We start from the raw sequence: 23,302 nt of genomic DNA on the forward strand, positions 1-23,302 counted from the left end.
AAGATGCTGCTTTGGCCAGAATAAGAGCCATTAATACTGCTTCTGATTTATCCCTCCCTCCCCCACCTTTCCCCTCTGGTATAAATTAAGAGGTTAGGATTAACATATACACACTACCATAAAAAAATAATCAGTAAGGAACTATTGTATAGCATAAGGAACTCTACTCAGTACTCTGTAGTAACCTATATGGGAAAAGAATCTGAAAAAGAATAGGTATATATGTATACCTGAATCATTTGCTGTATACCTGAAGCTAACACAATATTATAAAAAAACTATACTTGAATATAAAATAAAAATTTTCAAAAAAGACCATTTCTGTGAATGAGCCTAGAGCCTGATTGAATATAGATCACTTTCGTGTCTGCCAGAAAGTAATTGTAGACTCAGTAAGTACATAATACATGAGCTTCTCAATTATTTACTATTTACATGTGACTCCATGACGTTGTCTGTGTGTTCTTAGGTCCTTCTCCCATTGGGAGCAAAACCTAGAGAGTAGGTGTTCTGTCTGGAGGTCTAAGCACTACACGCAAGTGCAAACTGCATGGGACACTTAAAGGCAGTGAAAACGCAGCAGTTAGTTTTTCAAGTCCCTCTTTCTAGGCAAATTTCTAAGAATTGTCCACACAGATGTAGACACTAGGCATTCTTAAATGGTCTACATTTTTATTATTTTTCATAAAGCCCATTTATTAAATCACAGCTAACCATGATTCATTTTCTAAAACATTTATAAAACTTTCCAAAATCTTAAATTCACACACACACACACACACACAGGTTCTTGGTTGAACCATGTGTCCTGGTTTAACAGTCTAAAAATAGTCTCTGTACAGATACAGGAGTTTTATATTTTCTAGGAAGTGGTTGTTTGCTACGGTATTGGTACTTCATCACACCTCTATGAGATAGGTCTGACAAGAATATCATAAAGTTTTTTACTTTTTAATTAGGTAATACTTTTATTAACAGTATTAGCTGCAGATTGGATGTTACCTCTGTAAGTGATCAGCTTCCTGTGCTTGCATTCTGATATTTTGTTTTTAATAAGAGAAAGAACAGGAGTCCCTGTGAGCAGGGCCAGGACTTATGGAGGTGCAGATGTCTGGCCTGTGCACATCAAATGTTAATTGTGACTTGGAGCAAACAGGTGGTGGGTAGCTGACCTGGGACATTTCAGTCTGTAAAGGAGGTTGTGGTCAAGGAAGTTCTGGTGAGGTTTTCAGACTGGCACCCAGAATCCCACTTCCCCACATGCTTGGGAATGAGTATGAATACACAGGGTGCTTCTTTTAGAGTCAGGAGGTCTCTTTTACAATGTGAGCAATGCTACTCATTAGCTTTGTAACCCTGAGCAAGTCACTTTTACCTCTCTGAAACTCCTTTTCCAGTTTTCAACTGTAAGAAGAGCATTTGTCCGAGATCAAAGGTTGTAGAAGAGGGGGAGGAAAGGGCAAGTTGGTAACTAGCATAAGGGGACAGGGAGTGGTGGGGGTTCTGGAGACCACGTGCCATCTAACAGGGATGGGAGTGGTGAGGGGGCAGCGGCTGCTCTGCTCCAACCTGTGTGCAACACTCCTGCCCAGACTGTCTCTTCTCCTTCCCACTTTTTCAAGGGTAGGAGGATATTTGCATTTTCAAGTAAGACATCCCAACTTTAAAATATTGACAGTGACATCCAACATTAAAAATATGAGAGGGCAATATGCAGGATGTTGCTGGTTTCATTTCTCTGTCTTTCGTCTGGAAGCCCCCAAAGTGTCTTCTAGTATTAATATTTTAAGTTTTGTGTTTCACTAATGTCAATGATAGAGATAAGTGGAAAAGTTAAAAGACAAAATTCTATCCACCTTAATATTATAACCATGCACATAGAGTATGTGCATGGAAGCAAAGCAAATACTGGATTGGAATATGTACAAATGAAACAAATTTATAGGTGATGAGACTGCAGGGGGATGTCATTTGTATTTGCTAAAATATCTCTGCTCTTTTTTTGCTTGTACAACAAAAAAGAAAACCATAATAAAAGAAATATTAAGAGTGGTTCAGAATGGTACCAGACAAAGGAGAAAAAGGGAGAGTGATTGATGTTAAATTATGTTCTTAAAACTTATATTTCTGTCCTGATCTCTGTATTTGCTTGTCAACCATTCTTTATCAATAATGTGTTAAAAGCAGACAGTGTTTAGTTGCATGTAGGTAAACTCCATGTGCCTGAAATTTCCCACCTAATTAGTACTAGTCTTCTTCCCCTCCCCCCAACCTGGTTATTTATAAAAATACTTCCCACATCATGAAGTAGAGTGGTATCAAAAGTTTCGCAACATTATTAGTTTGGCTTCTGAATATAATATACAAGGTTTTGTGTGTGTGTGTGTGTGTGTGTGTGTTTTGCTTTTACTGGGTGGTAGGATAGAAAGGGTAATTTATTGTCCCTAATAACATTTTCCTTTGCTTTCTATCAACACTGTTTTCATTCTATAAATCCACATCAACTACCCATAAACTGAGCAGAAAACCAAAGGTTGTTATTTAATGTGTTTATTTGAAGGCTTTCAAGATACCCTGGGGGAAAGTTACTTTCTTATAAACAAATTTAGAGGAGAATATTAGCACAAAGGAATAGAAGGTCTTTTTATCATAAATGCAGAAATTCTAAAAAATCTATCCATCTTTGCTGGGTAGTATCCAACCCCATACTAAATATGCAATGCTTGTCTATAGAAAGATTGCATTTTTCCTCTACTCCCTGGACTGAGTCTAGACTTTCTTAGCTGGGGAATAAGCCCACAAAAATGTGGTTATTGATCTTCTTTAGTATAGTGGGAAAGTGAAAATAATCCCACCACGTTCTAGATATATCAAGAAGTATCTTTTGACACTGAGGACAATCAGCCCCAGGATGTGGATGCAGGGGACTTGACTTTCACTTTCTCATTGAAAATGGTCCACTGAGCAAAAAGCAGGATGGTCCTCTGCCAGCATTGTAGAGAAGGACCAGTAGACTGTCTAGCGCTTTCTTGCATCCTGTTGCCTCACTGATTTCTGGATTGCCAGATGCTTCTGTTTTTTGAAAATGGTTTAAAAAAATACCTTAGGGATTCTGTTGTTTCAGAAACCTTACATATGGCACAAAATATCCTGAAAATTTTTTGAGAAAACATTTGCTTTTTCTTTGCTTAATGTAATCATTGCTGAAGCCCAAATTCATTCAAATTTATTGTTTTCTTTTCATGGACATTTTGATGGTTGAAATTCTAAAGTTACATAAAAGTGTGAGTAAGCAAGTTGTGAAGATTTAATTACTCATTTTTTTTAAAGTAAATCTTAAAACCATAAGTCGGCTAAGAGAGGTTGAGAATTTAACCTTGAAATTGAGAATTCATAACAACTGAGATAAAAATGATTTTTTTGAAGCTGGAAGATAGCCTTGATTTATCCCCATTGAATCAGAGAGCAGCTTTTTCACACACTGAGTCATAATTAGAGGATTTTTTTTTTTTTTTTCTCCTTTTGGTAAACCACCTTAACCCACTCTTGAAAACCTCTGGTTCACATACAGAACGAGTCTGAGTCTGTCTCTATTTAGCCTGTGAAATTTAACAAGACCAGAGCCTGGGTTTGGTGAGGCTGTGAGCCACACCACCATCTCAGATTTTTGATGACACCACAAACCACTTGAGATTTATTATGTTCGCAGATGTCATCAGATATATGTGTGCACAGGTGCAGCATGCAGCTAGTGAAAGAAGAAACACCGCATGTGTATATTTATTTTTGTACCCATACTCTCGGTAGTTAGAAAGTGACCTGGTGTGCCTGTCCTGGGCAGTGTGGTGTTTTGACTCCATTGCAAGCCCTTATCTGATAATCTCTTGAAGTCTTTTCCACAGATATAGTCCTGTATGATGAGCAACTGTGTCTGTGGCAAAGACACTGTTTATTTTCCCAGTCAATGTCTAAAAAAGAGGCATAACGGAGTATAGCTAAAGATTGCTATAATTACTGAAAAATAAAAAGTGTCACCAGAGGTGGTTATTTATACTTGGGGATCCTTCTTATACAATAATATATTAGATATCCATTCTTCTCTACTCAATAAAAGTTGCATGGAGTAGCTCTCACCTATGGAACCCCCCAAAATGCCAGAAGTTGGCACTTTATAAATGTCCTAATTTAAGACTCTCTACTATGTTTAAAATAATTAGGAAGTAATTGAAACTATTTTCTGGGGGTAATATGAAATATGAATGTTTACATAGGTTTATACCTTTTGCATTGTTAATTCTAAAATGTAATCATTCAATTCTTTTAAAAGATGGTATTATGTTTTATTTAGTATTGAATTGTAAATATTCCACTATATTATATACATTAAATTTGCACATTTGCTAGTATAATAATAGACTAAATATAATAATCTAATAATTAGTGTGTACCCTTTAATAATAAAAATAATAGAAATAAAAACACACTTCCTACATTTTTTAGAAATAGGGAAGTAAGATAAAATAAACACCTCTGGAGTAATGACTGAAAATTACTGGTTTAGATGGGGTAGAGGAATTACTTCAATTATGACATAAAGCATTATAATAATGCATGCCTTTTAGAAATAATTATATAGTGATTATTCTCAGATAAACACACGCAGATGTTGCTTGTATACTAAAAAAATTCTTAATTTGAAAAAAATACAGAAATTGCTTTACCAGTTAATTGGCTTTAGGAAAAAATAGAAAATCTAAAGTTTCAGTTTAGTAGAGACTCTTCTATTAAGTTCTAAGGAATGAACCAAGCCTCTAACAAAAGGCAGGGAAAAAACAAAAAGCTTTTCTACTGGAATCACTTCAGTAAGATGTGTTAGAAGGCTAAAACACCTAAGTAATGTTAGATACTCCTGATTTTTTAATGAATAATTAATTATGACTTATAAAAAGTTAAATATAAAAAGAATTGGACCTTAAGTATATTAGGAAAGACTTCTAAGCAAGGTAGTTTTAATTTAAGAAGAAGCATCTATGTTCAAACACTCCAATTTCTACATATTTATTTATATCAGAAAGTGTGAAAACTGGAAGATCAGTGTTGAAGATTAGAAGACCACAGTCATTAGGCCATTGAAAGATTTAGGAGGAACAACCTGCTGAAGTGACTACAAATTAGTGAGATCAATTTCTATAGGACATGATTGAAAATTAATCTCCTTAGTTTATAAACCTTAGATATCATTTAATTATATGTACATATTTGACAGACAGAAGAGTGATTGGTATAGGAATAAGTACTCTCGTGAGTTTCACACATCAAAAGAAACAAAGGACATGCAAATAGCAAGAGAAAATCTATAATCCTGAACATGACATGCAATGATACATTCTATTACTAAATAATATGCTTAGGAAGAAATTCTCTGACAGGTGACACTAAATCTAGATTCATTCAAGTCATCACTAGGAGCAGAGGAAATCCTTCCCTTTCCCCTTTCCTGTTCCTTTTCCCATTTTGTGTTAGGATATTTCCTAAAGAAAACTGGATTCTCTCTATAACATCTTTTCTTCTTTGCATGAAATAGATGTGGGGAAGTTTTGGTAATTCTGGTATGGACTTCAAATAATTACAATAGAGAAGCTTTCTCAGGCACATATAAAAGTCTTATAATTTGATAGCACTGCTCATTTAAACACTCCTTCCACCACCCTAAATAATATATTTTAATTGAGCCGCACTGAATTTTCATATTTTATGTTTGATTCCTTATTGCTTAATGTGATTTTATGAAGCATGAAACTACTATTAGGAAATCCTAGGATGGAAACAGATCTGCTTGTGCCTAGGTAGGCTGAATTTTAGCTCTACTACCCGAGTGGTTAAAATTACCTAACTTGGAACAAGATAGATGTTAAAAATTAATTTTCCTTGGGAAGTTATAGCTAAACGGGGAGTTACATACATGTGTGTTTCCCTCACCTCTCTCTCAAAGCTGTATAGATATACACTGTGTTGCTTTTTTTCTGAAGGAAAACGGGGAAATGGTAATAACCCACTTTAAAGTTTGGCATTTTCCAAAGTTCACCTGGGTCAATCTGGTTTAGTTTTGTACTTATTGAAATTAAACATGTACATTATTCACAAACATATATGTAATATGTACATACTATATGTATGTAATATATGCATGTATATATGTGTGTATGACCGTGCTGCAACAGGGAGAAAAAAAGAAAAACTTTTTTTGGATAATGAGGCCAAAATGTCTCTGTTTTATAATGTGTATTGTAGGAACAAAGAACCTGAACAATATTGTTTAAGTTCTCTTGGACTTTGAGGATAAATATAATTGGGATTAAAACACTGACGTACTCATATTCAGTAGAAAGATAAGAACAATTCATTGGGAGCTATTCCGGTCCCACTAGTAATCACATAATTGAGTAGGGTTTTTACAGGATATTTGAAGCTATTGCTGTCTGTTGTGTTTACATAATTAGTCAGGATCTCTGTAATAAAATCCTTCTCAACACAGGTGGGTTAGTATTAAGTAAATTTAGGGCGGGTGTTATGTTTTTACTTTCAATACTTCAGTTTTAGATCAGAATTATAGAACAACTTGATTTAACAGTTAAACATTGTTATACCACACTACAGATGCTTAAAATGCAAAATAACTGGATTACTTGAAAATTAAGCAACAATTACATAAAGTTTGAAAAACACTCATCAAAACAGCTTTATGAACATGAACACGCCAGCACATCTCACCTAGAGTGTTTACTTTTGGGTTGCATATTTCTTTGGGGTTGATTTCTTTCTTCAATGAACAGTGTGAAAGTCGCTCAGTCGTGTCCGACTCTGCGACCCCATGAACTACACAGTCCATGGAATTCCCTAGGCCAGAATACTGGAGTGGGCAGCCCTTCCCTTCTCCAAATTATTTCTTCAACCTACCCCTGAATTATTGATATTTACCTGCATGCCTATAAAAAGTAGTGTTCTGGTTGTTTTGCTTTAATGATAAGGCTACGCAGCGAGGAACATTTCAGAATTCCTTTTACAACGAAACAAATGTGGCCTGGCAAACGGGACCCAGCAACCCGGCGTCAAGTAGGGAAGAGCACCAATCCCGTCTCATTATTATTTGGTGACGCGTCTCCCGCGGCGGCTCGGCCGCGCTCGGCTCTCGCGCACGCCAGCGGGGAGGCCCCAGAGCGCGGGAGCACAAAGGCGCGCGGAGCCTGGCAGCCCCGCAGACTAGCGGCACCGCCCTCCTCGCCCGCCCTCGCTGCGCTCCGGCCCCGCCCGGCGGCACAAAGAGCCGAGCCGCCACTCGTGAGGGGCCCCGCGCAGCGCAGCCCGCCACACCCACTCGGGCCCGCTCCCGCCTCCGCTGCCGCGGGCGCCCTAATGAATATGCATCACCGCGCGCCCGCCCCCGGCTCCTCCTTTCGGTTTCCTTCCCGCCGCCAGGCGGAAGCGAAGAGCCACGCTTCCCGCGCGCCGAGCCGGCCTGGGTGGGGCGGGGCCGGGCGGCTGGTTCGGAGAAAGAGAAAGCCGGGGAGGCGGCGGCCGCAGAGCGCGGGCCGGGCCGGGCGCGGAAAGGTTGCGCGGATGGCCGGCGGTTCCGGGGTAGCGCCTCCGCCGGCCCTGAGGATTCCAGGGCGAGGAAGAGGACAGCGCGCGACCTCCCGGCCGCGCCGGGTGTCTCAGCCTTAGCGCGCTCCGAGCCCGGGCGGGGAGGCAGCTCTTACCCCCGGGGCAGCCCTGCTAAAACAACAATAAAACCCACCAAGCACACTCGCGCACGCACGTACACACACACAAACACACACCCGGCACTCTGGACGGCTTTCAAGTCAAGCTCACGTCTTCTCCAAGTGAGAGGAAGCAAACTGGAAATCCAGACAGGCTGAGGGGTTGCATGTTTTTAGACTTGACATTTACCGCCTTTTCTTCTTCGGGCCAGGAATTGTGGCATTGCAGAAATTATCATTAAAAACAAAAGTAAGAGCCTACTCCTGGATTGCGCTCTTAAAAAAAATACAAAAGCGACACTAAAACAACTCAAAAATCCACAAATCTGTACCTGAGATACGTGAAGTCAGCGGGCCAGGGTTCTGTTATAAACTCAACATCTCTTTATTGCAATAAGCAGTGGTATATAGCTTTGAAATGAAGGATTTTATTTGCTTGTCTCTTGCATCCCCTTCTATTGCCATACACAGATTTTTTTCCTCTTTGTACATTGTAAAGAGAACCTAAATGTCATTTCTGCTTTACAGGTTGAGCCATATGTTGGATTTTCAGCCCTGATGCTTTAAAAAAAATAAAAAATCTTTGTCAACTTTAGTGTGCATGCCACACTTCTATGATGGGGATCCGTGGATAACATTGTAAGTCCAAAACAGTGTGAAATGTAGCATTTTTACTGCTTCATCTCCCTTAACCCCTTCCCCATGATGGAAAAAATTACTGTACAAATGATACTTTAGTTGTATCTTGTAGTCCATTCTTTTCGGAGCATTTTTTTCCTTCCCTGCACAGATTTGTTACATATTTTCACTTAAAAGTGTATTTATTTAGCTCTGATTGGTGTATTGGCGTTTTTAAAATCATTCTTCATTCCAAAGTGTAGTTACCCCCACCCGCTTGTTCCTAAAGTGGCAGGATAGAATTGTTAGCCCTCTCCCACTCTTCCCTCTACTTTAAAAAAAAGAAAAAGATTATGATGTATTTCTTCCCGCTCCTGTTATTTTTTTTTTCTGCCCTGCTGTTTTTACTCTAGTATTTTTTTCCCCTCTGCCTAACAAAGTGTGTGTGCGTGTGCATGTATGTGTCTGTCTCCCTCTTCCCTTGTCTTCTCTTTGCCAGTATGTCTGGGACATATTTTAATGCACGATATCCCATCCATTAAGTTGTGGTTGAATGCGGAGTGTGTGAGGACTTGGCAGCTTTCAGGTTGAAGAGGGGGCGGGGAAGCCCGTTTCGACTTTGACACAAGATGCCGAAGTGGCGTGATTGGAATTATTATTAGTGCTGTGAACATGGCCATCTTCTCCTCTGGTTAGAAGAACTGCCATTGAACTTGAGACAGGACAGACAAGATCTCCAACCCCCACCTTCCCCCCCACCCCCAGTACAGTAGCTGGCAGGGAAAAGGCGCCAAAATACACAAGATTAACTCTAACTTTCTTTGACAGGATCCTATAACACCATCCTTTGTAATTTTAACTTTCCATCGGGTGGGAAAAAGTTAACTTGTGAACCCATACTTGAACAGACATTTAAATCAGCCCTAAAATGGAATAAATCCAGAAAGTCATACACGCATGCTTATGTGGTTAGGAAAGAATGCACATGTAAATAAGCAGGGTGCATGTGTGTATCTGGGGAGTTCAAGATTTAATCAAAATCAGAATGAGTGTGACTTTTGAGTACATTTACTCTATGGGGCAGAGCACGGTGAGGCGAAGAAGCTGACCTTTAAGCAATCTAAGTAAAAACTGCAAAGAGTTGTGAAACACAAAACGTTGTGGTTTCCAGTTTTACATTTGAGGTTTGATGTTTTCATTTAATGGTATGAGAGATGGAGAAAGCGCCAGTGCTGAAAAGTCCCTATTAAATCATATGTGGGCAAAGGTCAAGCACTCCAATTCACTGATACAATATACTGCAGATTCCTGCCTCACTGATGGGGAGCACAAGAAAAAGCGCTTGGGCAATAAAAGTATTAGAAGGGCAATTATTGTACGTGGTTGGGACTGCATTCTTGTGCACTGGGAAAAGGTTTTTACTGGCCCTGATGAATTTTAAAGCTGAGTATTGTTGAAAGCTGTTTTAATAGGAAATTGATTAGCTGAGTGTTTCATACAATAAATGGTGACAGTTTCATTGTTTGATGTCCAAAATAAATTCTTTTTATTCTTTAGTAGACAGAGTCATCCGTTTAAGATGGTCAGACAGCAGCAACATAATTATGAGTGAATGTGATGTCATGAACATCTGTAACTTTGCTTTTGGAGCTTGTGACATCACACAATTTGACAATATTATTGCTTTGGAAGTTATTAACTTACTGTGTGTTGTAAAATTTTTTCAGATGTATTTCCGAGACAAAGTTTACTTAAAATATTAATATGTATTTTGTATAGGCCCAGCGGTTTGTTTTCTATCATTGTAATTATGCAATTGTTGGCTAAATTTTATTTTGAAAGTTAAAATGAACAGTCTTGTTATTATGATTGTTTTGGTTTTGAAACAGAAAGGCAGTTTTCAAGAAAAGAATTACAGAAAGGGATGCAGAAAGTTTACGTTAGTTTGCAGTGCACTTTCTACATTTCTTAATGAACAATATAAAGACAACTTAGCCATTTTGCATAAAAGCTTTCTAAACAGCTCATTAAAGTCAATTTTTTTTCATGTCACAAAGGCGCATGTAGATAGGAAACAAAAACCAACTTAATGTAGAAATAAAATGATGGTATAGTTTTACTGTAAGTGTCAGCTATTTTGAAAAAGGACAATAGCTACAACTCTCACAGGCTCAGCAAAGAAGTCTGTGTGTGAAGGTGCCTGTAAGTTTTGAAGTATTTTGAGTGAACCAAGACAATTATTACTGTGATTTTCAAAGTTTAAAATAAATCATACAAAAATTACAGGGCAACTGCTGACTTTGTAATCCCAGAAAGCAATGTCTTCAGAAGTTCGGAATCTCCATTGATGAACTAGCCTCATTTCTGTACAGAAGTGAAAACCAGCTAAACTTAATGCTGGCCAGTCTACATACAGATTCAGTGGTGGTTTGAAAATGTGCTGAAACGTAGGCACACTTGGCGGGACAGTATTTTTTTTAAAACAGTCGAGTACAGGCATTTCAGCAGTGACATTATTAACAGCGTCATTTTTCTCATTTAGTTTTGTCCTCAGGGGACACCGAACAGCTCCCCGAGGATGGGAAAAAAGTCCACAGTTATTTATTCATTTCAGTGAAAGGCAAAGCGCTGGCAATAGGGGGTGGGGAAGCTAACCGGTTGTGGATTTTGTAGTAGGGAAAAATTGCTACCCTAATTTGACAGTGGTACTTTAAGGGCTGATAGAGCTGGGCATGATTTTGCAATTCCCATCAAGTACAGGCAATTTCAGTACTTGTTGGTTGTTTATACATGTGTTGTTGAGTGGGTTTTTGATGTTCTTGCTTGTGGATATAAAATCGTGTTTTCCAGGCTACACATGTATGATTTTTGTGGTTCATTTGGAAGAAGAAAAGGTCCCTGGGCATGGTGTAGTGGATACTTGCAGTCTTGCAGGCCTGTTTCCTGGGGTCAGGAGGTCATCTGTCTCTTTTGTATTTAGTTTTAAAATATTGATATTGGCCATGCAGCCAGGGTGTGTGGAATTGTTGAGCCACCCCTCTAGTCACATGCAAGAGCTAAAAAAAAAAAAAAAAAAAAAAAGAGTCATCCAGTGTATTGAAAATGACAGCTTTGTTAAGCTCCAAGAACTTTTCCCTAAACTACTCAAGATTCACACCCTGTCACTGAATTTCTTTAGAAAGGAGAAGATTAAAAGGAAATCAATATTGGAAGACCCTTGAGATGTTATGCTCCTCTCTGGAGGTCAGTGAAAGGCTCCAATTGGGTAATACTGCTTACTTTTTCAAATATACAACTGAGTTTTGAAAAATCCAGTCACCTGAAGAACAGACACTCCAGCACTTCTTGAAATTTAACTGTCAGAAAAAAGAACTTTTCTCCTCTATAAGATGGCAGGGAATAGGTGATCTAGGGAGGAGGTCTTTAGGGATTCTGAAATATCAGATTTTCCTGTTGCTACAGAAGGTTTTCACTTCTTTCTTCCAGCCAGGTTTTGGGGTGAATGAAATTAGTTTAACTCTTTCAGTGAGTGTGAGAGAGAGAAGAAGTTCAGGAGAGGTAAGTACCAGTCTAAAAAGTGTTTCGCCCACTTTGATAGCATCAGATGCTTTTCAGAGATACTTTCAAACCACTCTTACTGCCATGCCACAGAAATGCTGGGTAAAAGGGAAAGTGGCTAAAATACTATATGTACCTACTCACTTCCTCTTTTTTTTTTTCTACCTGGAGTTTGAAAGAAAGGCGTTTCTGAAACCACAGACAGTGAAGTGTCCTGCTGAGAGAAGTCATGCTCTACCTGTCCCCACGCCCCAGTCCCTCTTTACAAAAGGCTCTCTTTGAGTTCATCTTGAGAAGACCTGCAGTGACCCTGGTATTGGCTGCACAAGAAGCAGAGTTCTGGGTTGGGTGAGGTTGGGGGCATGTCAGCCATTTCACCCATGGTTCCAAGGCCTAAGAAGACAGTCAAAGCCAAATCCACTGAGCACCCCATACTGAGCATCCCATGTCTCTGTTGCTCATTTTTTCCTCCCTTTGAGTTTCCCCCTCCTTTTTTGTTTTCCTTTTTTCTTGGAAACAAATCAAAACCCCCACCACCAAGTATCCTCCATGCTCATCCATAAGTGCCCTACAGACAGGGAGAGGTTTGAACCCCTTAGTGATAGGCCTGGGAGGCCCCAGACATCTTTAGGTCTCGGGGGATCTTACCTGGGTCTGTTGCTGCTTCATCACCCCTGGCGCTGCTGTAGCTTTTGTGGGCTCTTTTGTGTTAAGAGTTGTCTTTCATTCTTCTTTTCTAAGCTCCTGAGAAACTTTTGGAGGCGACCTAGTTTGGGTGGCAAAAGGAAAGGGTTTCTGTTGGTAAGGGAGACTAGTAAGGGAGGAGGGGTGGCGATGTCTGCAGACACTTGCCCAGGGCTCAGCACTGGGCCTCTTCTGCCAGGGGACAGCGGCTGGTTCTGGGATCTCTGGCTGAAACGGAGCACTTGCAGGGTGCCAAGATTTCACTGGGGGTGGTGTGGTGAGGAGGGAGGGAAGAAGGGAGGGAGGGAGAGAAAGAGAGATGGGCGCTTGATTTTTAAAGAGACCCCGAAATAATGGCTTCTGTAAGAGTCCAGGCATTCAAAGAGGTGTGTTCAAGGACAGGAGGGCATTCGTGCCAACGGGAATGTCTTTTATGGTAAATTAACCCCGGTTAAATTGAATATTTGTTCAAAGGGAAACTCCAGTAGTTAAAGCTGGTATTATCAGTAGCGTTTCCACACACCCACCCCCCAACCCCCAGACCTGGTAAGAGGGTGAGAAAAGGGATGCAGCAGAATGTGCAACACAAAGTGGTGTTTTGGGCTTTTTTCTTTTTTTAAATCTAGGATGAGATTGCCTAAACATTTCTGAGAGAAATTAGTATTTATTCGGATTAACCCGTACTGTCACTTCATTTCTTTCATCTATAAAGACTGTCAACTTTATTCTGGCTTTTCAAAAAGAAGAAATGACTCACACAAAAGAAATTAACGTTGTCAGAACCCGGACTAGAGGATGCCGCTCCCAGTGGGGTGTGCCCTAAAGGGTTAACTTCGGGGGATTTTCTAAATTTCCCCGACTTTACCTGTCTTCCCAGAACCAAAGCTCCCCCCTCCACCCCTGGCCTCCTCGACTCCCCCTCCTTCCCCACCGCCTTTCTTCTTTAGGCTCTTGCTTTACGGGGGCTGCAGCTGGTGGACTTGGCAGGCTCGCCTCATTAAGAGCGCTCTTTGAAAACGGACTGTGTTTGAGCATTTCCCTAATGAGGACAGGACGGGGTTAAAAAGTGACCATTTCATGGTTGACTTGAACCTGCCTACTTTTCTTGATGTGTCGTTGTGAAATGCTTGATGTGGATAACTCCCACTCGGTGAAGGAAAAAGTCACTAGTTCCTTCAAGTCCGCTGGTGGGGGCGGGGAGCGTAAGGAAGGGGTGGGAAGAACGGAGAGAACGAGATAGGAGAAAGTTGAGGGGAAAAAATCGAGAGGAGGCGAGCGAGAAAAAGAGGAAAGGGGAATCAGAGGAGAACCTCCAAACGGCTCCAGAGCACAGCTGGAAGTGGGGGCGGCCCCGCCCCCGGGCTGGGGCCTTCGAGTCCCCTCCGGGGGCCCCCGAGCTAGGTAGACGCGTAGCCCCTGGCACTCACTTTTCCTCTCTCCATTGTCTGCACAGTCTTTGCTTCCACCTCTTCCCCACCCACCCCTGGCCGAAAACCGGAATTTGGGGGGCGGGGTGTGTGTGTGTGTGTTTGTATGTGTGTGTGTGTTTGTATGTGTGTGTGTGTGTGTGTGTGTGTGTGTGCGCGCGCGCAGAAAGAGTGCGAGGCAAAGCGCCGGCCTCCACATCTCCGAAATCAAGTTCATTCACTCGGGGCCCGCGGCTCGCGGCGGGGTGAGGGCGGGGCCTCGCGCGGGAGCGAGGCGGGAGCGGCGGCTCTGCAGGGCTCTAGAGACACACGCACCCAGCTCGCGCGCGCGCGCGCCCGCCCGCCCCGCAGCCCCAGGCGCGCTGCGGCCCCGCCCTGCCTGCACCCTGGCGGCGCGGGAGCCGCTTTCCGCCGGCGCCCCGGGCCCCGGGGAGGGGTGGGGATTGGGAGCGAGCCAGAGGAGTCGCGGGAGGAGGAGGAGGGTGCAGGAGGCGGCGGCGCTGCCCGATCCTCCCGCTCCGAGCGAGGCCACGTGCACCGGGCACCCCCAAGGGAGGGCGGCAAACCGCGGCGAGGCGCGCCGCTTGTGCGGAGCTGCCCCGGGATGCGGGCCCGTGCTTGGGAAACCCCGGCTGGGCCCCGTTCCCACCCGCGCCGGCGTGCCCCAACTATTTAAGTCCAAGTTCGTTCAGCCATCCCCCCTCCGTCTCTTCCTCCTCCTTTCAGCCGGCGGAATCGGCGGACCGCGCCCGCCCCGGGTGCGAGAGTCGGCGCCCCAGTCTGGGCCCCGGGGCGGCCTGGGTGTGAGGGAATTTTCCATTCGTTCCTTTCTCGGGCCCAGTTCGGCTCAGGGCTTCTCTCACTCGGAGGTTCCCGCGGCTTAAAGAGTCCGCAGCGAGCACCGAAATACCTTTTCCCAGGGCGGGTTTTCGGGGTGTGTACGTGTTGGGGGAAGGGCGCGGGACTTGCCCAAAGGGCGGAATGATCATTTATTTAAAATTAAAAAAAAAAAAAAGTTGTGGTTCTATTGCAGTGGTATGAGAGCTTTAACAAATGAGTGAGAGAGAGAGAGAGGGAGAGAAGCAAGAGGAGGAGGAGGAAGGTGGGGGGCGGGGGGTGTGGAGAGGCTGGTGCAAAAGGAATGCGCGTTTGCAGGAGGAGGAGTAAAGCGATGATTGTGTAATTAAATAATAAAACAATCCTTAAGTCTGATTTGGAGAGAGCTCGAGCGGGGTCCAGAGGGTGGAACCGGTGAATTTTTCAACTTCCAAGTTTTGCAACGAAAGAAAGCGAGAGAGGGAGGGGAAAAAAAGAGCCCAGAGCAGAAAGAGAGGAGTTTGGAGCCGAGCGGGAGAGCGGGATTTATCGTTTGGGATTTTTCAGGAGCGCGTTCCGATACCCCCGGGCTCTGGGCAGCCGCGGCAGCAGCAGCAGCCTCCTCGCTCGGCCGGGTCAGACGCGGGGCGAGGCGGGCGGCGGGCGGGCAGCCGGGAGTGGAGGAGTCGGCGCGGGCGGCGGCGGCTGCAGCCGGGGACCGCGCGCCGCGAACCTCTTCCGCCCGGGAGACCTGCGCTCGCGCCCCCTCCCTCACCCCGGCCTCTGCCGGCTCTCCCACCCACCCCGCCCCCACCCCGGCCCTCTCCCGCGCGCGCCCCGCCACCCGCGCGCACTCGCTCACGCTCCCCCCTCGCGCACACACATGGTCGGCTCGCGGCAAAGTTTCGCCTGCGATCGCCACTCCGGGATCCTGCCGCAGTGCTTGGGGCTGTAACCTTGAACTTTCCCAGCGCGGTGACACATTCTCCTCGCTCTCCCTCCCGCCCTCTCTCCTGCGCCCCCCTCCCCGCCTTTTTTAAAAAAGCATTTCATCACCAACCACCACCCCAATCCGACCCACACCGAACCTTCGCTCACCCCCTAGCCCCCAACAACAACAACAACAACAACTGCAAACAGAAAACAAATCCCCAAACCCAGGCGAAAAGCAGCCAGCACCGGCGGCGGCGGCGGCGGCCTCGGCGAGCACGGCCAGCGCGCTCGGACTGCAGGAGGGTTAAAAGTGTAGATTGGATTTCACCCCGGGAAATCTAGCACGCCGAGTGAACTTGAATCTTTGGCTATTTAAGGAGGACTGGGTTTGTTGTGAAGTTGCGGTGATCCAGCGCAGAGCCCTGTCCTGATTGATCGCATCGCGGGGCTCAGATGACTGTAAAATGAATAGATGAAATTCTTGCTTCTCGAAGATTTTCTTGGGCATCTCCGGGAAAGTGCGTTTTAAGGCGAAGTCATGATGTATTCTCCCATCTGTCTCACTCAGGTACATGTCTCAGTCGCTCTCTCGAGCTTTCTCTCTAGCCCGAAATGCCTTTGTTTTGTTGCTCTCGTCCGCGGACAACTATTGGTTTCAGTTAACCTCCGCACACCCCGGTAACCCAGCAGAAGAAGTGGTCCGGAGTTGCGGCGGGGTTTGCAGGGCGGCACCAGAGCCGGCGAGCGGCCCCTTGCTCACAATCACCATGCGCGCCCAGCCCGGCACCCTGGGCACGGAAAGCGGATGCCCGCGTGCTGCCAGGGCAGCTGGGCCGGGCGAGGCCGCCAGGGATGGGCAGGGCCCGGGCCCGCGAGAGCTAGCCCGCGTGCGGCCCCTGGAGTGCTTGCTGCGCCCCTGCCCAGGGTGCCTGCTGCCTCTTTTGGTTGCTTGCGCGCTGAGGTGGACTCCGGCTTTAGAGAAGCTTTGGGGGGCGGAGGGGGGGGGGGACTGAGCCTTAATAAACAAGCAGTGAACTTGGGCGAAGGGACTCCAGTAGGAGTCCTTGTGGGCGCCTCTGGACTCCGCTGCAGGCAGTGGGCGGGAGACGAAGCGAGTCGAAGGTTGTGGTCCGGGGACCATTCCTTTGCTTAATTTGGGGATCTGAAACTCTAGTCCATCGCGATCCGCACTTTGAGGTTTCCAGTGACCATGCCACAAAGGCGATCTAGACGTGGACCCGAGTTAGTTGGCTGGGATGAAAGTTAAAGGACTTTTAAAACATGTTCATTTTGTGGAGACCTGTTCATTTGACGATATTGGGGCGTAGGTTAGAAAGTAATGCTGGAAAAGTAAGGTCATTTTCAAAAATTCACTTTGAAAATTGTCCTAAGATTTCAGGTACAGTGTTATGAAATAAAATACTGGCTTTATACTTTTACAAGAACACAGTTTATATAATTTTAAACCGGTTGGTCAAATGGAAAAGTGGAGAGACCGAACAGACTTACCTGGGGGCGGCTTTCATCGCTGCCCGGCTAACTAAGCAACTGACGAACTAACTAAATATCTTAGCCTAGAGTTGTTATTTGAAGCAGTGTTTTTAAACCTCTAAAGGTGTGGGAGAGTTGACTGCAGCTTTTAGGAGGCTATGTCACGATTAGTAATTGATAACCATTTTCTTTGACATTGGCTTAAAAACTATAAACAGTTTAAGAAGTGTCCCCTAGTCTTAGGTGTGTTACAAGTTTTAAAAAATCCAGTATCATGATCATGCATTTTTGTAATGGACAAATGATTAAGATTTCAATTGTATGACAATTAGAAGCCATTGTGATTCAAAAGGACTGAGGCATTCATAAATTGTGAATGAAGATGAAAACAATGATAAGGCTTATTCAGTGATTGGATACAGTCCTGTAGCTTTTTGGCTGACACATTTTTTATTGTTTATATTTTGTTTGGCATCTGAGTGTGATTAACTTAGATATGGCTATTTTCAGCAAGTAAACGTGCACTTTAATTTAACAAAACTGGAAAAAATGAGTTCCTGACCTATTTGTATTTTTAAGGCTGTGAATAATGGCCAATAAATATGGTGATGAAACTGTTTCAGGTATAACGAATTGACTTCAGTTGCAAAAGTTACCTTTCATATTACCGGTACATCAGCAGGATTTTTTCCTTTTTCTGGTAAACCACATCCATTTGATATTATTTTTACATTATTGAAGCATAGTTCAAATAAAACAAATTGAGGTAAGCTTTTCACGTGCAAAGTGCTGCACTACTTGCTCTCACCTGTAAATGATTGTTTTTCTATATTGGTTCATATTTCCAGCATCGACTTTTCAGAAACATTGCTAGCGATTACATTGCATTTTTGGTTTCCTCTAGATATGAATTGAAAAGTCACTAGCTTTATCTAAATTTGTGTAAGTTAAAAATAATATTGTAGCATCGTGACATATGGAATATTAGGAACATGTACAGTATAGTCATTCAACTGTCCCATTAGTATTCAAGGATACATACTTACCAACACTAATTCATGTTGACTGATATTCTCTACTGTTTTAATAATGTAAATCTAGGTTGACATATTGAAACTGTTTTGGGGATTTAAGGCCTAGACTAGAAGAAAAAATTTTAGCTTTAGAATTCTCCCTTTAATATCTATGTGACTTTATAGTGTAAGGTGTTGCAGAAGTAATATTAACAATGCTACTTTGATATCAGACCAATAGTTTAGTTTTGTATTACAGGAAGTTAATAGCTGTAGCAAAACATTTTTTAGGATTATATAAATACAAAATAGAGAAACATTCTTAATTGAAAACTTTGCAAAGTGCTTTCGTTGTTGCAATAAGATATCTAGGCTTTAGAAAGAAGTTTCAAAAGAGGCTATAGTTGATATTTATCAAAGTGTTATTCAAAATTATCAGTACATGGATATAAATCTGTATTTTTACATCAGTATAAATCAGATGTAAAAAGAAAATTAAGCATCAATAGGATTTTGTATTTGCTTTTGCTAAAAATAATGTAAACCCTTAATAATGTAACTTTCACTTGGAATGATTGTATTGAATTTTTTTTCTTTCACTATTTTTCAGGTTCTGAAGGTACATTTATAAAAATGGTTTATTGCTAAATAGCAGTGCTCCAAGAACATTTAGTATTTACTCTTCTACCTCTATATTGGTCTAATTTTCCATCCCTTTCATGGAGACCACTGTTCTGTGAAGAAAAATAAATATTTCCAGTGGAATTAGGACTATTTACTTTTATATTTGAAATTTGTAACTAGGTTGTTTATCAATTTAGTTTAATAAAGGAAGTTTGAAAAGAGAAAGAATTACTGAATGCCAATATGTTTTAATAAAAATTCTGTTAAGAGCAAGGTGGCCTATTCCTTAGCATAGACATTAGATATTAGCTTACTTAAATGCTTTGCTTTCTTAAAAAAATAATTTTCATAGTTGTTTATAGTGTTATTGTGATAACCTATTAATTAGGACATTTGAATACCTTAATCATTTTTTTGATGAAGACAAGTTATTATGCTTCATATAGATGCCATTCAAAATCACTACAGATGTATTACAACTCAGCATTAGAAAACAGTCATACTTGGGAGATGGTACTTTAGTCATGTTAATACAAAAATACATGTGACTTATTGAAAAACTCTACTTACCATTTTTTGAGGATATCTTCATGTCAGAAGTAAGTGTTTTACTTGAAAGGAATTCGCATAATAGTAAAGCCCTGAAAGATATTTGTAAGGCGAATGTGGACTCAGAAAGTTTGCTGCTTCTATTTATCAAAAGAAAAAAACTATGTTTTAAAACATTACTTGGCAGCATTGGCAACAAGCTAAAGGCAACCTTAAAAAAAGTAGTGTTTTGTTTTGTGTGCATTTGCTAAGAAATTCCAAATTTAAGCCCTCGGTGTTGCATTTTGATTGTTTAAAATAAGTTGTTAAAATTTTGAAATCTATTACATGATAGATGATTAGAAACTCAAACAAATGTAATCAAAGTTATATATGAAGTCTTTATAAGAGAATGAAATGTTACTGAACATAGTACTTAAGGATAAAAGTACTTGAGAGTTACCACATTGCTTAATATTTGTTAAAATAATACTGCATTTTTAAATAAAATAATACTGCAAGGGTAAAGTGAGTGAGACAAAGCTCTTCCCACCAGCATGTACTCTTTACGATTTCAAGGTTTAGTTTGTGAGTATATATATGTAGGTTTTTAAGTCATATCAATAAATCATAGGAGAAGTTAGATTATAGGAAGTGAGTTCCCAAAGCATGAGTCCACATTTCCTCGAGCAGGGTTTCCTCTTGCATATATTTCTAAGGGAGATAAACAAAGTTTTTGTAGTTACAGTGAACGCTGAAAGCATGGCATCAGAAAGTGTATGGAGATAGGGAGGTCTTATCATGGGCTGTGGTTGCTGTGAGCAGGGCTGCCTTCCCACACAAAGAACAGATTGTGGTTTAACTCTTTCCATGGCCTAGTTTAATGTGCTCACATAGTAACTGAATTGTTCAAGTCTCTGCTGGAAACTACTGATCGGTTTAATGATTTCCTCTATGGCATTTGGTTATGCCTCATGCTGTGATGTAATCATCCACATTCTGTATTGTTATAAAATTTTGATTTAGGCTGATCCTGCTCTCAGAACATTTCACGGCAATACGTTAAAACACTTGAAAATTGCATTATCGATCGGATGGGATGTATAACTCTTCCGGATCCGAACGACAGACTGTGGACATGCCGCAATCTTTAACACTGAAACTGAATATGATCTTGAAAATGAATTCGTAACTCTATGGGAGTTTGGGGGCATCTTCTTTGTTAGAGAGTCATTCATGATACTTTCATCATTTTTACCTGATGGAATTCATCAGACTGCTGATTAGATAGAATTTATTCCATATAGTTCAAGGTGACCAGTACTACGCTGTCAATTCTAACTTGGGATATAAGTAGTTAGAGAAAGTTATTTTGCGGTTGAGGTGACGATACAGTGACCAGAAAAGTGGCCGTAGTGGAAGTTCTCATTTGTTTCAAATCTGGCCTCACTGCCCACTTACAGTGTGCATGCCCTGGATGTTAAGCTCTTTCTCAGAACAGTAATAGGCCTGAGTTTAGGAGACAGGTTTTACCTATGGCAGGAAGTAATGAAACACTGACTGCTTTGGGAAGTAGCTTGAAATAACTGTAGGTGCAGATTATCTGCCACTCCTAAATGCCTCTCTGCCTTACAAAAGGCTTAGATGAAACAGGCAGGAAAGACGCAGGAGCCTAAGGTAAACCACTTTATTCACTAGAAGGGATCTCTCCACGTGCAGATTCACAAGCCCATGCAAATGTGCACCCACAGCCCTGTCCGAGAATTCAGATGTGTAGCAAATGAATTGTATTGATTCCACAAAGGCAGGGAGTGACCAGCGGTGCACTCCTGGTGTCACCCTGCCACCGCATGCAGAGACACAAAGAATGTAAAGTTGGTGCCAAGTTGCCATTTTTCATTGTTCACCTCAGATTGATTTTTAAGGGTTTTAGAATAATTGCCATACTCATGTGATCGGTTAACAAATTAACTGACTCAGTGGGGCTTCAGATTCTATAGGAAGAGCTGCTGGAAGAACATCCGAGTCAATTCTGTTTTCAACTTTAGAAACTTTTATTTAAAAATGCAAGAGTGTGTCTGTGGATCTGTGAGAGAGTAAGAGTGTGCATGCGTGTATTTTTGTGTGTGTGTGTGTGTGTGTGTTGGGGGCTAGTGTTGCTGGTGGAGGGAGGGAAGGTTTCCAAGTATGGAAACCTTCTGTTCAGGACACCGATACGACAAGCTGTGTCCTTTGCCCACTTTCCCTCACCGTATACCAGTTTCTCTAGTTACCACTCCTGGAATGGTGCTGTTTTCAGTGTTGGAATGTTGGACGTTTGATAAGAAAATGGATCAAGTTTAATGGCGCATGCTCTTTGTGCCACCAGCAGCCTCTTGCTGAGAGCATGCTCCAAAAGCGGGAACTGTGTGGCATTACACTGAGCATCTATATGCTTTGTGTTTCTGTGCCACAGAGAAGAGAAATGAACTGTGCCATCGCTCCTGCCTTCTGAACAGCTCTGCTCCGATTAAAAAAAAAAAAAAACTCACTGTGTTCTTTGTAAAATGGTACTGCTTAGTGTTAGTTGGTCAAGTGAATATTTAAATATTGAATTAGGTGCCAAGCACCTTGGTTGCTTACATTTTAAAGAATATAGGATGCATGGTGGGAATGAGGGGGATGGGGCCAGAGTGGAAATACAAACATGAATCTTTATTCTTTTTTTTTTTTTTTTTTAGGAGGGAGAATCAACCTGTGAGTCTTGGTGGAAAAGGGGCAGCTTGGCATACTTTATTTTCTTCTGGTCCTGCTATTTTGATAATTTTAAATAAGAAAAGAATGTTATTTTTATATGTAATTTTTGGTACTGAATTGGGAATGGGTAGTGGTCTGATGGTTTGGAGCCTTTAACAAACTAAACTGACCATGTATGTCTTGTTTTTCCCCCTCATCTTCCACAGGATGAATTTCACCCATTCATCGAGGCACTACTTCCACATGTCCGTGCAATCGCCTATACTTGGTTCAACCTGCAGGCTCGGAAACGCAAGTACTTTAAAAAGCACGAGAAGCGAATGTCAAAGGATGAAGAAAGAGCAGTCAAAGATGAGCTTCTCAGCGAAAAGCCTGAAATCAAACAGAAGTGGGCATCCAGGCTCCTGGCCAAACTGCGCAAAGATATCCGCCAGGAGTACCGAGAGGACTTTGTGCTCACCGTGACTGGCAAGAAGCACCCGTGCTGTGTCTTATCCAATCCTGACCAGAAGGGTAAGATTAGGAGAATCGACTGCCTGCGACAGGCAGACAAAGTCTGGCGTCTGGATCTAGTCATGGTGATCCTGTTCAAAGGCATCCCCTTGGAAAGTACCGATGGAGAGCGGCTCATGAAATCCCCACATTGCACAAACCCAGCACTTTGTGTCCAGCCACATCATATCACAGTATCAGTTAAGGAGCTTGATTTGTTTTTGGCATACTACGTGCAGGAGCAAGGTAGGAGCAGATTGTTCTTTCTTCTAGCCCGACACACATTGCCCGCAGACCCCACGCACAGAGCACCTGGCTTGGGTTAGATGGTCCTGGAGGCCCCTAGGTCTCTTGTTCACCTGATCTGGGGAGAGTGGCATGCCCCTATTCCTCCACTCGCTTGTCCTCTGCCATGTGTAAGCCACGGAAATACACATGGAGCTTTCCTACCTGGATAGGCGTGGATATTTAAAGACCACAAAGAGATGCGTTTTCAAATGTCTTTGAAATAATACACTTTTTCAAAAACACAGACTAATCTGAAAACTATAGTTGATTACACTTCGCTCTTTGTCCTCGGCTACATTCTTTGCATCTAGTCATCTTTTGCCAGTTTGAAAAT

The 23,302-nt window shown here is 42.4% G+C and overlaps 1 protein-coding gene and 1 long non-coding RNA gene across 14 annotated transcripts in view; one reads left to right on the forward strand and one right to left on the reverse strand.

Moving 5' to 3' along the window:
* NFIB (nuclear factor I B) overlaps positions 1-23,302 on the forward strand; it is a 483,650-nt gene that overhangs the window by 213,596 nt on the left and 246,752 nt on the right. For 10 of the 13 annotated variants that reach the window (XM_025281515.3, XM_025281510.3, XM_025281512.3 and 7 more), the window contains exon 3: positions 22,395-22,926. In XM_025281515.3, coding sequence (XP_025137300.1) covers positions 22,395-22,926 — 532 coding nt within the window. Of the gene's footprint in view, positions 1-15,220; positions 16,365-22,394; positions 22,927-23,302 lie in introns of those variants that run through there. The other 3 variants (XM_006061259.4, XM_006061260.4, XM_006061264.4) reach the window with 1 other exon arrangement.
* Positions 6,477-15,859, reverse strand: LOC102402277. Its single transcript, XR_003108155.2, has 3 exons — positions 15,747-15,859; positions 12,585-12,702; positions 6,477-11,434 (listed from the first exon to the last, which is right to left on the reverse strand). It is a non-coding gene; the product is annotated as an uncharacterized LOC102402277 (long non-coding RNA).

This window comes from Bubalus bubalis, chromosome 3 (genome assembly GCF_019923935.1).
Source record: "Bubalus bubalis isolate 160015118507 breed Murrah chromosome 3, NDDB_SH_1, whole genome shotgun sequence".
Classification (NCBI taxonomy): Eukaryota; Metazoa; Chordata; class Mammalia; order Artiodactyla; family Bovidae; genus Bubalus; species Bubalus bubalis.